At 48.1% G+C, this 16,804-nt stretch overlaps 1 protein-coding gene across 1 annotated transcript in view; it reads right to left on the bottom strand.

Annotated features, from left to right (window-relative positions):
* Positions 1 to 16,804, bottom strand: part of LOC308165066 (DNA topoisomerase I, mitochondrial) — a gene marked incomplete at both ends in the record, with an annotated part of 35,897 nt that continues 19,093 nt past the window's right edge. Inside the window, 5 exons of the mRNA XM_080539166.1 lie at positions 1 to 103; positions 996 to 1,145; positions 9,345 to 9,442; positions 10,008 to 10,135; positions 10,785 to 10,899. Of these exons, the coding sequence (XP_080395292.1) occupies positions 1 to 103; positions 996 to 1,145; positions 9,345 to 9,442; positions 10,008 to 10,135; positions 10,785 to 10,899 (594 nt within the window). The remainder of the gene's footprint in view (positions 104 to 995; positions 1,146 to 9,344; positions 9,443 to 10,007; positions 10,136 to 10,784; positions 10,900 to 16,804) is intronic.

The following is a 16,804-nucleotide window of genomic DNA, read 5'->3' as shown; positions in this document are numbered from 1 at the left end:
TCAGAAGATGAAGTCTGTCTCCGTCATGTCGATGGCCCAGGCAAACTTGTCCCTCTGGGTCTTGTTGTAGATCTTGTCCAGCTGCACCTCCATGTTCTTACACCTGGACAGACCAACACAAGACAACCAGTCACTGTGTGTGTGTGTGTGTGTGTTCGTGTCTGTCTCTGATAAGGCTTTCACACCACCAAGGTTCTGTGCTGGTTCCCGTTCCTAGTCTGGAACCGGCCGGCGCGTTCGGACCTCAAATAAATTGGTTGGATTCGGAGCCTGAAAAGTTGGTCCGCAGCTGGAACCAGAACATAGTGGTTCTCGAAGCGGGAACCAAAAACTAGCCGTGACGTCGTCAGTGCGACACATTCTACACTAAGATGTCACAACTAGATGGCGGCTACTTCACTGGAAATGAGGAGAATATCTTCCACTACGGTATCTGAAATAAACACTGTTTTGTATTAAAAAAAAATATCTAAAGACACTTTCTAGACACGTTGTCTTACTAGCCAGCTGCTCTGTTACTAGAATAGAAATGGTCACAAAGTTCACGTTGGCGCGCGCGTGTTTGATTACATTCTGATCACATTTTGTGGAACCTTGTGACCATTTCTATTCCAGGAACAGAGCAGCTGTCTAGTAAGAGAACGTGTCTTTTTCAGATACTGTAGTGGAAGACAGTAGGAAAATATCATCCTCATTTCCAGTGAAGTAGCTGCTATCTTGATGGTTCTGGTTACACTGGTATGAACTGGGTTGGTTCACCAGACAGAACCAAGGTTCTGAGGTTCCAGAATGGGAACAGGAACGGTTCCTTGGCGGTGTGAAAGCCCTATGTGTGTGTTCCTGTCTGTCTGTGTGTGTGTTCCTGTCTGTCTGACTGTCTGTCAGTGTGTGTGTTCCTGTCTGTCTGTCTGTGTGTGTTCATGTCTGTCTGTTCATGTCTGTCTGTGTGTGTGTTTGTTCATGTCTGTATCTCTGTGTGTGTGTGTGTGTCCCACCAGGCCACGCTGATGCGGGGGTCCAGGTAGTTGAGCTTGGAGGTCCCCAGGGCGATCTGCTTGTTCTCCTCCTTGTCGATGGCCTGAACCTCCAGCCTCAGCACCGCCGCCTCACACCTCTCCACCTCCTTCCTCCACTTCTCCACCAGCCTACACACACACACACACAGAGATGAACACACACACACACACAGAGAGAGATGAACACACACACACACAGAGATGAACACACACACAGAGATGAACACACACACAGAGATGAACACACACACAGAGAGTTCAACACACACACACACACACACACACACAGACTCGTCACACCACTCCACCACGCTGCGCACACACACAGAGATGAACACCCACCGCTCCACCGCCTTCCTCTTACACTCCACCAGGCTGGACACACACACACACACACACACACACACACACACACACACACACACACACACACACACACACACACACACACACACACACACACACACACACACACACACACACACACACACACACACACACACACACACACACACACACACACACACACACACACACACACACACACACACACACACACACACACACACACACACACACACACACACACACACACACACACACACACACACACACACACACACACACACACACACACACACACACACACACACACACACACACACACACACACACACACACACACACACACACACACACACACACACACACACACACACACACACACACACACACACACACACACACACACACACACACACACACACACACACACACACACACACACACACACACACACACACACACACACACACACACACACACACACACACACACACACACACACACACACACACACACACACACACACACACACACACACACACACACACACACACACACACACACACACACACACACACACACACACACACACACACACACACACACACACACACACACACACACACACACACACACACACACACACACACACACACACACACACACACACACACACACACACACACACACACACACACACACACACACACACACACACACACACACACACACACACACACACACACACACACACACACACACACACACACACACACACACACACACACACACACACACACACACACACACACACACACACACACACACACACACACACACACACACACACACACACACACACACACACACACACACACACACACACACACACACACACACACACACACACACACACACACACACACACACACACACACACACACACACACACACACACACACACACACACACACCTCACAGCGCTCCACTGCCTTCCTCTTATGCTCCACCACGCTGGAACAGGGTTTTTCCTGCATAGAGAATTATGAGGCGGCCGCCTCCGTCATATTTCTAGCCGCCTCCAGCTCTCGACAAAACTCTGACGGTCGTATTTTCTACAAGCGTTGCACTCGGTGGATTTCTGTCATTTCTAACTGCAATTGCGGCACTGCGCCGACGTGGTGGCGGGGGCGCTGTTTCGCAAATAAGCTCGCTTTCGTTTTTGCTAGCGAAATAGCTGATAGTTGATGTTGACTGCTCAAGGAGAATTCATATTTGAAAGTACAGAATGCCTGAGAGCCTTATATTGCATTAGATTTTTAATGGTCATCTGGTGCCTGAATATTGCGTTTTCCTTTACATAAATAATGACATTTCGGCCTGATCATTTCTACGAAGGACAGCTGGTGCTTAAACACGAAAACTGTAAGTAGCCACTGCTCCCCAGACCTGGAATACTTGACTGTTAAATGCCGACCCACATACCTCCCGAGGGAATTCAACGCGGTGTACATAACATCTGTTTACATTGCACCAAGCGCGGATGCTAGCTTAGCATTGGCGCGGCTACATGACGTCGTCAGTGGTGGACAGAGCGCGGACCCTCAGGCAGTGCACATCATCGCAGGGGATTTTAATCATGCTGACCTGAAGGTAGTACTACCAAAGTTCTATCAGCATGTTAAATGTGCAACAAGAGGAGAAAAAACACTGGACAAGGTATACACCAACATCAAGCTTGCTTACAAGGCTAGACCGCTAGCTCATCTAGGCATGTCTGACCACGTGTCCATCCTTCTGATCCCAGCCTACACTCCCATGAGGAAAAGTGCTCCCATCACCACTAAGACTGTCAAAACCTGGCCAGCAGGGTCCTCTCTACTGCAGATCTGCCTGAATGACACCTCATGGCAGGAATATGAGCATGAGGACCTGGAACAGTTCACGTCGTCGGTTCTGAACCACATAGTGAACTGCACCAACTCAGCCACCGTGGACAAACGTGTCCGGGTCTACCCCAACACAAAGCCATGGATGACTGAGAAGGTCCGAAAACTGCTCAAGGAGAGGGACAACGCCTTCTCAGCGAAGGACACACTGCTGTACAGCACAAACAGGGCCAACCTAAACCGTGGCATCCGGGAGGCCAAGGCAGACCACAGAGAGAAGATTGAGGAATGCTTCCTGAGCAACGACTCCAGGCAGGTGTGGCAGGGGGTTCAGCACATGACAAACTTCAGAGCCAACAGGCTCACAGCCGCGGAGGACGACCCCTTGCTGGCGGAAAAGCTGAACTCCTTCTACGCCCGGTTCGACGAGGGGCGAACGGAGGTAACCACAACACAAACACCACTCTCTCCAGCTCTCAGCAGCCTCACCCTCACAGAGCATGAAGTGAGACGCGTGCTGAAGGCGGTGGACCCCAGAAAAGCCTCAGGGCCGGATGGCGTCCTGGGACGGGTGCTGAGGGACTGCGCCGACCAGCTGGCCGGGGTTTTCACCAACATCTTCAACCAGTCCCTGTCCCAGGCCACCATCCCACCCTGCCTGAAAACCTCAACTATCATCCCAGTACCGAAGAAAAGCACGGTGAGCTGCCTAAACGACTACCGCCCGGTGGCACTCACACCAGTGTTTCCTCTACATGCATTTATTGGTGGCGGGCCGCCACGAATGAATTTCCTCCGCCACGAATTGATTCAGTCCACAAAACAAAAAAACAAAAAAAAGTTCTAAAAAAAAAGAAAACTGAACATTTTAGCTGATTAAAATATATCTGATCCTAGATCAGCGCTATAATGGATGTTGACTAAAAGTGCACCTAAATCCACGCCCATCTCTCTCTAACCGCTGATCCAAAATCAGATTAATGACATTCAGTTGACGACGTGACACAAGGGCTCCTGATTGGTCTAAATGTGAACTGTGGTATTATTGTTATTGTGTACAGGCCACCGTAGTGACATCAGGGGGGTATTCCATCAACATCGCTAAAGGGAAAATCCAGGTTTAGTCTGATAAATCTCGCGAGAGTTCTTAAAAATATCCAGGCATATTCTGATAGGTCTCGCGAGAGTTATCAAAAATAAGCCAGGATTTTCCTTTAGCGACGTTGATGGAATACCCCCCCAGGTCAGGTGGGCAGGTTACGACGAGACAACAAGAGACCGGTATTGTAGAGCTTACAGAGCGAGTTAAAATAAAGACACTTACATTGAAATACAGAAGGACTCACGTGTATGTTTAATAGAATAACACGACATGGTGTCAGAAGTCCTGTAAGTGAGTGTTAAGAGTTAGATCGGCCGACAAGTGTCATTTGAGCTCGTGACGGTGAGAAGGGAGAAGAAAAGATGGATGCTAATGCTAACGCGGGAGCAGCTGCAGTCCAGAGAACGGCGCCAGTTTGCTACGTTAGCAGACATTAGCAAGTCAAAAAACGATTCTTATGTGCCGTCACTTTAGCAACGACACAGTATTGTCAAGGGGAAAAGAAGGGGAGACGATTTTTTTATTGACAACGGAATTACATGCTGGAAAAACATGCAGCTAAAATTCAGGGAACATTTGGACAATAAGAGACACACGGGAGAAGTACGGGAAAACAGGGCTCATGTGGGTCTCATCAAAGGTAAGAGTTTGTTTTCTTTAACTCAGCTGATACTCAGCTGTTTACCGAATGCTCAATCTGACTGTGATTTTACTTCTGTAATGTGGTGGGTTGACATAATTCACGCACGGAACTATAGGTTGAGAGTATTGTTCCGTCCGCAGTTGATTGCGTAGTACCCAAGTTGTTTAGACTGTTCTATTTACTGCTTGAGTGTGTTGTTGACAATCGTTCATGTCCTTCATTAAACGTTTAGCTTTGTCATTTGATACGCCGCCTACGACTACCATCTCTCTGCACTACAGTAAACAGTTAATCAGTAACGTTAGCCACTTTTGTGCTCATGTAGGCCTACTTCGTATTATATTATAGCTGATGATCTTTGTGTGTGTGTATGTGACTGTCAGTCACAAGTTTATATTCTGTATATTCATATTATTATTTTTTGGCCATCCTCTAGTTTTGGCTGTGATTAGATCGTTGTTTTGAGCGCGTGTGCGCGTTTCATGCGCGTGCACAAAACAAAAAAAACAAAAAAAACGTGCGCGTGCGCGCTTCGCGCGGGTGCACACGGAAAAAATCGCGCGCGCTATGCGCGCGGTCAGGGATATCCGCCACCATTGTGAAAATTCCTGGAGGAAACACTGCTCACCAATCATCATGAAGTGCTTCGAGAAACTGGTCCGGGCCCACATAGTCACACACCTCCCGCCCAACCTGGATCCATACCAGTTCGCCTACAGAGCCCACAGGTCCACAGAGGACGCCATCGCGACAACTCTCCACTCCACTCTATCCCACCTGGAGAGGGGGAACAGCTACGCGAGACTGCTCTTTGTGGAGTTCAGCTCTGCCTTCAACACCATCCTTCCAGACAGGCTAGTGACCAAACTACTAGACCTGGGACTATCACACTCTATCTGTGCATGGATCAAGGACTTCCTGTCTGACCGCCCCCAGAGGGTGCGGGTGGGCTCCCACACCTCCACAGCCCTCAGACTCAGCACTGGGTCCCCCCAGGGCTGCGTGCTAAGCCCCATCCTCTACAACCTCTACACCTACGACTTCACCCCCGTCCACCCCAGCAACTCCATCGTAAAGTTTGCAGACGACACCACCGTGGTGGGCTGCATCTCGGGGGGGGACGAGGCGGCGTACAGGGATGAGGTGGAGCAGCTGGGCAAGTTGTGCAAGGTTAACAACCTGCTGCTGAACCAGTCAAAGACCCAGGAAATCATCGTGGACTTCAGGAGGAAAAAATCTGAGGTCCAGCCCCTGCTCGTCGATGGAGGGAGCGTGGAGAGAGTCTCAACCCTCCGATTCCTGGGGGTGCACATACAGGATGACCTGTCCTGGAAGACCAACACAGCAGCCATCATCAAGAAGGCACAACAGCGGCTCTACTTCCTGAGAGTCCTCAGGAAATACCACCTCAAACAGGAGCTGCTTGTGACCTTCTACCGCTGCACAGTGGAGAGCATCCTCACCTACTGCATCTGCGTGTGGTTCTCCAGCTGCACAGCCGCAGAGAGGAAAGCGCTACAGAGAGTCGTGAGATCGGCCCAGAAGATCATCGGCGCCCCCCTCCCCTCTCTGGAAGAGCTGTACAACACACGCTGCCTCAGGAAGGCCTCCAAGATCTCCAGAGACCCATCCCACCCTGGGAACGAACACTTTGTTCGGCTGCCCTCGGGCAGGCGGTTCAGGACCATGTCCGCAAGGACAAATAGACTGAAGCTCAGCTTCTACCCCAGGGCCATTCAGGCCCTGAACACAGCAAAGACCTAGGTTCTAGGCCCTGGACAATCTAGACAATTTGATGGCAGCTACTAGATTGTAATCAAGTGCAATACTGAAACACAACTGTGAACATTTCAAACCTGCAAACTGCGACACTTTAAATGAATGTGCAATAACACTATGTGCAATATGACAACACTCGGGTACATAAGGTTCAGAGATAGGAAATGTTAGGATATGTATAGCATAGCATAGAGTACAGCACAGTGTTTTATTTGTATAGTATACAGTGTTTCCCCTAGGTTTGCTGCCTTGGGGGGTTGGCATGGACCGTGGCATGGACCCCCCCCCCCAGGGGGTAAGACCCTGCGACATACCAGCGTCATGTCCAGGGGTGTAATAACTTGTACATTAAGCCGCCTCACGCTACTGAAACAGGAGATAGGCTCCTGCCCTATGGGCCATTAGGCTGGAGAACCATCGGTTCTTAAGGCTACTTACTTATGTGGTCTTGACTACCTGTCCACTTTCTCACCTGGTTCTTGCTCTCTCTCTCTCTCTCTGGTGCACCATCCTGCTCTCTCTCCTTCTCTCCCTCTCTATCCTCCTCTCTCTCTTTTTTGCTGTCAACCAAAAGGCAAACATAACAACCAGAGTATTTATAATCTAATAAGAGGTATAAATTGATCCATATCAATGTATAACATAATTATAATTGAATATTGGATTGCTGTGGGCAATGCAGTCAGATAATGTCATTTTGACTTTACTCTCTCACCTGAAAAATAAATCGTATGTCCAACTATAAAATACAGACATTTCCAATGCTTCAATCCACTGTCCATGTACTGTAAATATATTATGGTATTACCATAAAGCCCAATTCTAGCAGAATAAGAAAGATAGTATATCTACTTTAAGTAAAATAATAAAGTGCATCCAGTTAGCTCTTTAGCTGGCAAGTGTGCAGCAGACTAGCTCATCTAATCACCTCTGAGCTAGCTAGTTAGCTTGCTAGTTTTTTTGACACTATTTAACATACCATGGAACTATAATCAGACACTTTCTAGTCACGATAATAACAACCAATTTGAACCAACTTGCTCTGTTAGAACACTCAGCAATTATATTTGCTAACGTTTCAACTTGCTTACTTTCATTTGCAGACATCTCACCCTGCAAAAACTCTCTCGCGTCGCGCGCACACATTCGCGCACAATCTTGTACGAGAGTGTGCGAGTGTGTCCAGCGCGAAGCGAAGTGTGGAGAGATAGGTTTGGCTATGTGAAGTGTAGGGGTGTAACGATACATCGATTCACATCGATGCATCGATTCATTGACTAACGATCTGATTACATCGACGCAATGTAAAAACATCGATCTATATCGTCATCTTAAAGATACACCTTTATTTTGAAATGGCACATTCTGCGTGACTGTCACCATTATATATGAGTTGCCTCTACCAAATCCGTCTAAAAAAGTCACGAGGAAAGTCCTGTCTTTCGCTTTTTAGCTTGAGGTGCGCTTGTTTTGGAATTCCATTCGCTGCAGCGGCCGCGCTCACCCCGCCCCCGTCCAGTTTCTCAACTGGATTGGACAGCGCCTTCGCCTGTCTGGGGGACATCGCTTGGCCGCGCCGTTTTGTTTCATAGGACATTAATGTTTTAAAGCTGAATATCTCTTGTTTGTGAGACTAGTGAACGGGTCTATTTTTCTTTTTGTAACAGAAGAATACTGTATAATACAATATGATTTAAATGCTGGATACCTGGAAGAGCTCACAAATAAAATGGTCAAATCATATTCTAGTTGTTTTTGTGAGTTGATAATTGTGTTAGATTGGCATATGATATCGCGTCATATCGATCATATCGTCATATCGATCTTGAATCGAATCGAATCGAAATCGTATCGTGACTGACATTGTGATATCGTCAAACATTGTATCGTCATACAAACAAATCAATATAATATCGTATCGTGATGAAGCTGGTGATTTACACCCCTAGTGAAGTGTGGAGAGATAGGTCTGGCTATGCGAGACTACTGGCGGACTAACGTTACCAACGAGCCTATGGGCTTGCCACTCGCTAGATTCGGGTTGGGTGCATTTAAAAAAAAGCGGATATTTTAGCTTGTCAGATGTTTGGTGTCTACGTCTGTAATAGTTCCTCTTTCTTGGGGGGGCGGGGGGTTCCGTTCCCAAGGCAATGCTAGGGGAAACACTGGTATAGTATAGTGGATAGTGTACATAGCCTTTATTTATGTAAACCAGCTCTTTTCCCTTCTTGTTGTTTTTTTTTTTTTCCTAGCACCAGGGGAGCCCCCCCTCCCAAATTTCGTTGTATGGTACCTGTACTATATCAATGACAATAAAGACCATTCATTCATTCATTCATTTCCACCATAAATTGATGCAGAAAGGGCACTAATTGGTGCATATAAATTCACCAGAATGGAAGAAATTAAGTGTTTGATGCTCGTTTAAGGACCCCCAGACAGCCCTGCTTTATGGGTCCCCCCCGATGTCAAACACCACTGGTACCACCTCCGCCTCATTTTGAGCCAGGAAAAACCTTGTGGAATACACACACAGATGAACACACACAGAGATGAACACACACACTCACGTCTGCAACTTGGAGTCAGACCTGGCAGCTTTAGCCTCAATCTTGGCCTGCTTCAGCTCTGCCTTGGCCAGGGACATCTGCTCCTTCCTGGAGTCAATCTGACACACACACACACACACACACACACACACACACACACACACACACACACACACACACGACAGACAGGAGTCAGTTAAACACAGGGGAGGCTGGGGGAGGTAGAGCACCAGGGGAGGTAGAAGACATCCACCAGCCTCCCCTGGTGTGGTAATACCACATCACTCACAGGTGTTCTACAAACACTAGACTAGCTCAGGGTCTCAACGTGCCTTTTAAACTAGCAAAGTTGGCTAACACATTCTAGGTACCTAGTGATCCTAAAACTGTTGGTTACACTTAGTGGGCGCTTCAACACTTCAACTTTCGTGATATGCAAAAATTCAAACGGAAAACACGTTTAAAAAAACCAACAAACACGAAAACGCTGACTGAAGCTCTTGGGTCAGGGGGTTAGGGTCAGACCAGGGGTCAGGGTCAGACCAGGGGTCAGGGTCAGACCAGGGGTCAGGGTTAGGGTCAGACCTTGGACTGCAGGTTGGCCATGGACTGGTCAAAGCTCTTGGGTTAGGGTTAGACCAGGGGTCAGGGGGTTAGGGTCAGACCAGTGGTCAGAGGTCAGACCTTGGTCTGCAGGTTGGCCATGGACTGGCCGAAGGTCTTTGGCGGCGCCCGCTGATGGTTACAGAGCACCGCCACTTTCCGGTTGGCCCGGTTATAGGACAGCAGCTTCGCCTGAAGGTTGTCCGTCACTGGAGGGGGGGAGAGAGAGTTATGTTAAAACAGGTGTGTAGTAGTCATACTGTTGGATAGAGAGACAGACAAAGGAGTAAAGTACTGTTAGACAGAGAGAGAGAGAGATAGAGGGAGAGATAGAGTGTAGTACTGTTGGACAGAGAGAGAGATAGGAGTGTAGTGCTGTTGGACAGACAGATGGAGAGAGAGATATAAAGCAGTATAGTACTGTTGGACAGAGAGAGAGAGAGAGAGAGAGAGAGAGAGAGAGAGAGAGAGAGAGAGAGAGAGAGAGAGAGAGATAGATTGTAGTAGTAGCAGTACTGTTAGACAGGGCTCTGAGTTGTTAGATAGAGAGACAGATAGATAGACAGACAGACAGATAGATAGTAGTAGTACTGTTGGACAGATGGATAGATGGATAGATAGTAGTAGTAGTAGTACTGTTGGACAGGGCTCTGAGTTGTTAGATAGATAGTAGTAGTAGTAGTAGTAGTAGTAGTAGTAGTACTGTTAGACAGGGCTCTGAGTTGTTAGACAGACAGATAGATAGTAGTAGCAGTACTGTTGGACAGGGCTCTGAGTTGTTAGACAGACAGATAGATAGTAGTAGCAGTACTGTTGGACAGGGCTCTGAGTTGTTAGATAGATAGATAGTAGCAGTACTGTTAGACAGGGCGCCGAGTTGCTCCTGCAGGGTGATGGAGGCGTTGTAGGTCCTGAACACCTTGGCTGTCAGACCTGGCATCAGACACCCCAGGTGTTTGTTCAACATGGTCGTCTGTAGAGCACACACACACACAGACATTAGCATTCATTAGTATCATTCTCACCCAGCACTACCACCTGATTCAGTTGTGTGTGGCTGAGACTGGAGGCCCAGAGCAGCCTCCTATTGGCTGAGACTGGAGGCCCAGAGCAGCCTCCTATTGGCTGAGACTGAAGGCCCAGAGCAGCCTCCTATTGGCTGAGACTGGAGGCCCAGAGCAGCCTCCTATTGGCTGAGACTGAAGGCCCAGAGCAGCCTCCTATTGGCTGAGACTGAAGGCCCAGAGCATTTACACAACATTGAAAATGTTTGCATTTAGCAGACACCATATTCCAAAGCCACTAACAATCAATACATTTGACTAAGTAACAGGGCTTTCACACCACCAAGGAACCGTTCTGGTTCGCGTTCCCGAACCTAGTCTGGAACCGACCAGCTCGTTCAGAGAAAATAAATGGGTTCAATAATAATAATAATAACTTTAATTTATATAGCGCCTTTCAAAAACCCAAGGACGCTGTTGTACAAGGGGATGAAAACGGACAGACAAAACAAAAAACAAACAAAGCAAAAACTAAAACAGTGACTAGGGGCCAAATGCCTTGGTGAACAGATGGGTTTAGAGGGCAAGTTTGAAGGAGTCCAGGGTGGGGGCGTTGCTGTGGGGAGGGAGTTCCAGAGAGTAGGTGCAGCCACGCTGAAGGCTCTGTCCCCAAAGGTCCGTAGGTTGGTGCGGGGGGTGGATAGCAGGCCCATGTCTGCGGACCGCAGGTTCCGGGAAGGGGTATGCTGGGGGAGGAGGTCAGTAGGAGGTTCAGGTTCAGAGCCTGAAAAGTTGGTTCGCAGCCAGTGCAGGGCGCGAAGGAGGGGGGTGACAGGAGACAATTTGGGGTGGTTGAACACCAGACGGGCAGCAGCATTCTGGATGAGCTGCAGAGGTCTGATGGCGGAGGGGGGGGAGCCCGGCCAGGAGTGTGTTGCAGTAGTCAAGGCGGGAGATGACCAGTGCCTGGGTCAAGAGTTGCGCTGCTTCTCTGGTGAGGAACGGACGTATCCTTCTGATCACTGTGATGTTCTCTGCACAGGAACGGCGGGTGTCCAGGATCACTCCAAGGTTCTTGGCTGTCTGGGAGGAGGTTACAATATAGTTCTTCACTGTGATGGAGAAGTCTTGGAGAAGGCAGGCTTTCCCAGGGAGGAAGAGTAGCTCAATCTTGTTACGGATGAGGTTGAGAGGGTGGGCTGACATCCATGTGGACATGCAGAGACACGTGTTACCACATGTAGGTCAGAGGAGAGGAAGGACAGAAACAGTTGAGTGTCATCTGCGTAGCTGTGGCAGGAAAACCTGTGTGAGGAAATTACAGAGCCAAGAGACTTGGTGTATAAGGAGAACAGTAAGGGCTAGGGATGCACGATATTATCGGCACCGATATTTATCGGCCCGATAATGGGAAATTAATGTTATTAAATATTTATCGGTTTTATAACATTTTAGCCGATATAGAGACGATAATATGAAGCCGGAAATATTTCTGCTTCCGGTTTCCGCGCTCATGATGCCGCGCCTGCGTACAGCCACGCAGTGTAGAGACGAGAGCGAAACATGTCTTCCCCGGTGTGGACATTCTTCAGAGTTTCTGAGGCAGATAGTGCGTTTGCAATTTGCAACACATGTTCGACAAAAGTTCGGAGGAGGGCAAAGGTCTACGAGTTACAACACAACGAATCTCATAAGTCACCTTAAGATTCACCATTGCAAGCACGCTGTATGGAAGGAATATCAAGCACTAGTAGCAGAAGGTAGCCTAGCCGCGAAAAAAAAAGCTGCTGTGCCTATTGAACACGCATTTGAAAACTGCAGGAAGTTTACTCGAGACAGCTCAAAGGCTCAAGCAATCAATGAAAAAATAATGGAGTTTATGGCCCTCGACGACCAGCCTTTCTCTGTAGTAGAAGATAAAGGATTTCGCCAGCTAATTTCACATTTAGAGCCCCGGTATACACTCCCAAGCCGCCGCTATTTTGCAGACGTGTGCCTGCCTGCTCTGTATGATACAGTCGCCACACACATCCATAGTCTGATCGATACTAGCGTAAGCCAGATAAGTTTTAGCACAACCTACCTCATCCTCATGCACTAAAAGTAGCATAGCCCAGCCCTTTTCAGTTGCTTTATTAAGCATACTAGTGTAGCCTACTATGTGCCTTGTGTCATTCTGTTTATCTGCAGACTAATCAGCCATTTGGCACTAGTTTCTGTAAAAGTTCTATAAAACTTTTTGTTCTATAAAAGTCTATATTTTTGTATTGACAATTTTGTATTGACTTTATTTATTTACTTTTTTATATTTTATTTATGCATTTTCAATTTACAGGGATAGACAAGATGCACTTTATTTTTTGACACTTTTTTGATCCAATTACTCTTAGGTGAGCCTTTTTTGTTTTCATAAAAGGAGGCCAGATCTTGGCTAAAAAAAGCATTGTGCACTGTCTATAACAGATTCTGTTTGTTAGAGGAAATAATAAATGAACATTTGAAGAGTCAGAAGTGTTCTCTTTGTTGTGTTAACAATAGTGATGTAAGTTAGATTTGGTGAGATCACTATGGAATATTAAATCATCAATCTTTGCTCACTACATAGCCTTTCTTACCTTCAGGTGTGCATGAACTACAGGTTATCAACTGTGAAATTATATCTGTTCTCATATCGGTTAGCGGCCACGAGAAGCGGGTAAACATCGGTATCGGTTGGAAAAAAATGCATATCGTGCATCCCTAGTAAGGGCCATGAAATTCTACCTCCCCCAGCGTTCTACCTCCCCTAGCGTTCTACCTCCCCTAGCCTCCCCTGGTGTTCTACCTCCCCCAGCCTCCCCTGGTGTTCTACCTCCCCCAGCCTCCCCTGGTGTTCTACCTCCCCCAGCCTCCCCTCCACTGTGACTGATGTGTTTCCACAGGTGCTGCCAGAGAGTTCCACTTATTAAATTGTATTAAAACACCTTGTCACAGAGGGAGGGAGGGGGGGGAGACACACACACACCTCCCTCACAGCAAGGACTCTCAATAACACCTGGCACTGCAGAGATGAGGAGGCAGGGGTGAGTACTGCTGTCTCTCTCTCACATACACACACACACACACACACACACACACACACACAACCAAATGAGTCCCCCGGAGTCCTCCAGTTTTTGCGAAATGAGTTGTGGAGATGATGAAGACGAGGGTGACGATGGTTTAATCAGTGCAGGGTCAAGACACATCCCCCTCCCTCCCACAGACCCGGGCGGCTGGGGGGGAGGACGCCCTTCCTCCCCCTGCCCTCCCCCACCAGGGGGGACATCATTAAAAGCAGGACGCCCCCCCCCACCCCAGTAGTAATGAGTGTCAATGTCCTGCACCTGCCCTTGGTAGGATGATAATGACATCGGCTGGGGAACTGTGGGTCAGATGTGTGTGTGTGTGTGTGTGTGTGGGCCTCTCCCTGTGCCTACTGTCATTAACAGCGGTTAAACGTTCCTCTCAGAGTCAACACTAGACCTTCTCCCTCACCAAGGCTGTTCAATTATACACACAGACATGAGTGTGTGTGTGTGTGTGTGTATGCCCGTCCCTGTGTGTGTGTGTGTATATGCCTGTGTCTGTGTGTGTGTGTGTGTGCGTATGCCTGTCCCTGTGTGTGTGTATGCCCGTCCCTGTGTGTGTGTGAGTGTTTAGGTGTGTGAGTGCTTGCTTGTGCAACACTGTGCCAGACTCTGTGTGTGTGTGTGACACTGTGCCAGTGTGTGTGTGCGTGCGACACTGTGACTTTGTGCCAGAGTGAGTGTGTGTGTGTGTTCTCATCAGCGGACTCCAGGTGGGCAGTGTTGACCCCTGTCAGAGGAATGGACAGACTCGGACCCACCAGACCCCAGACCAGACCAGACCAGACCAGAACGCAGACCAGACCAGACCAGACCAGACCAGACCCCAGACCCAGACCAGACCCAGACCAGACCAGACCAGACCAGACCAGACCAGACCAGACCAGACCAGAACCTGTATACAGCTCAGAGACACCCTGGGTCTGGATCCTCAGATAAGCACCAGTTTGGTTCTGGACCCAATTAGACTATGGTGGGCCAAATGAGGCTATGGTGGGCCAAATGAGACTATGGTGGGCCAAATGAGGCTATGGTGGGCCAAATGAGGCTATGGTGGGCCAAATGAGGCTATGGTGTGCCAAATTAGACTATGGTGTGCCAAATTAGACTATGGTGGGCCAAATGAGACTATGGTGGACCAAATGAGGCTATGGTGGACCAAATGAGGCTATGGTGGGCCAAATTAGACTATGGTGGGCCAAATGAGACTATGGTGGACCAAATGAGGCTATGGTGGACCAAATGAGGCTATGGTGGACCAAATGAGACTATGGTGGGCCAAATGAGACTATGGTGGACCAAATGAGACTATGGTGGACCAAATGAGACTATGGTGGGCCAAATGAGACTATGGTGTGCCAAATTAGACTACGGAGGGCCAAATTAGACTATGGTGGACCAAATGAGGCTATGGTGGACCAAATGAGACTATGGTGGACCAAATGAGGCTATGGTGGGCCAAATTAGACTATGGTGGGCCAAATGAGACTATGGTGGGCCAAATGAGGCTATGGTGGACCAAATAATGATACTATGGTGGACCAAATGAGGCTATGGTGGACCAAATAATGAGACTATGGTGGACCAAATGAGACTATGGTGGACCAAATGAGGCTATGGTGGACCAAATGAGACTATGGTGTGCCAAATTAGACTATGGTGTGCCAAATTAGACTATGGAGGGCCAAATTAGACTATGGTGGACCAAATGAGACTATGGTGGGCCAAATTAGACTATGGTGGGCCAAATGAGGCTATGGAGGGCCAAATTAGACTATGGTGGACCAAATGAGACTATGGTGGGCCAAATTAGACTATGGTGGGCCAAATGAGGCTATGGTGGACCAAATAATGAGACTATGGTGGACCAAATGAGGCTATGGTGGACCAAATGAGGCTATGGTGGACCAAATGAGGCTATGGTGGGCCAAATTAGACTATGGTGTGCCAAATTAGACTATGGAGGGCCAAATTAGACTATGGTGGACCAAATGAGACTATGGTGGGCCAAATTAGACTATGGTGGACCAAATGAGGCTATGGTGGGCCAAATGAGGCTATGGTGGACCAAATAATGAGACTATGGTGGACCAAATGAGGCTATGGTGGACCAAATGAGGCTATGGTGGACCAAATGAGGCTATGGTGGGCCAAATTAGACTATGGTGGACCAAATGAGACTATGGTGGACCAAATGAGACTATGGTGGACCAAATGAGGCTATGGTGGGCCAAATTAGACTATGGTGGGCCAAATGAGACTATGGTGGGCCAAATGAGACTATGGTGGGCCAAATGAGACTATGGTGGGCCAAATGAGACTATGGTGGACCAAATGAGGCTATGGTGGACCAAATGAGACTATGGTGGGCCAAATTAGACTATGGTGGGCCAAATGAGACTATGGTGGGCCAAATGAGACTATGGTGGGCCAAATGAGGCTATGGCAGGACTAATTAGACTATGGCAGGACTAATTAGACTATGGTGGGCCAAATTAGACTATGGTGGGCCAAATTAGACTATGGTGGGACTAATTAGACTATGGCAGGACTAATTAGACTATGGTGGGCCAAATTAGACTATGGTGGGCCAAATTAGACTATGGTGGGACTAATTAGACTATGGTGGGTTAAATTAGACTTTGGCAGGACTAATTAGACTATGAAACTAACAGAGAAACTTGTCCTCCCACACTCCCAGCCCTCAACCTTTACTGCAATGGCACACGTGTGTGTGTGCACATCTTATGGTTCACTCGCTGGGTTA

Source organism: Nansenia antarctica (assembly GCF_963989245.1).
Source record: "Nansenia antarctica genome assembly, chromosome: 9".
In the NCBI taxonomy this organism is placed as follows: Eukaryota; Metazoa; Chordata; class Actinopteri; order Argentiniformes; family Microstomatidae; genus Nansenia; species Nansenia antarctica.
This window is presented reverse-complemented; position numbering and strand designations above follow the sequence as displayed.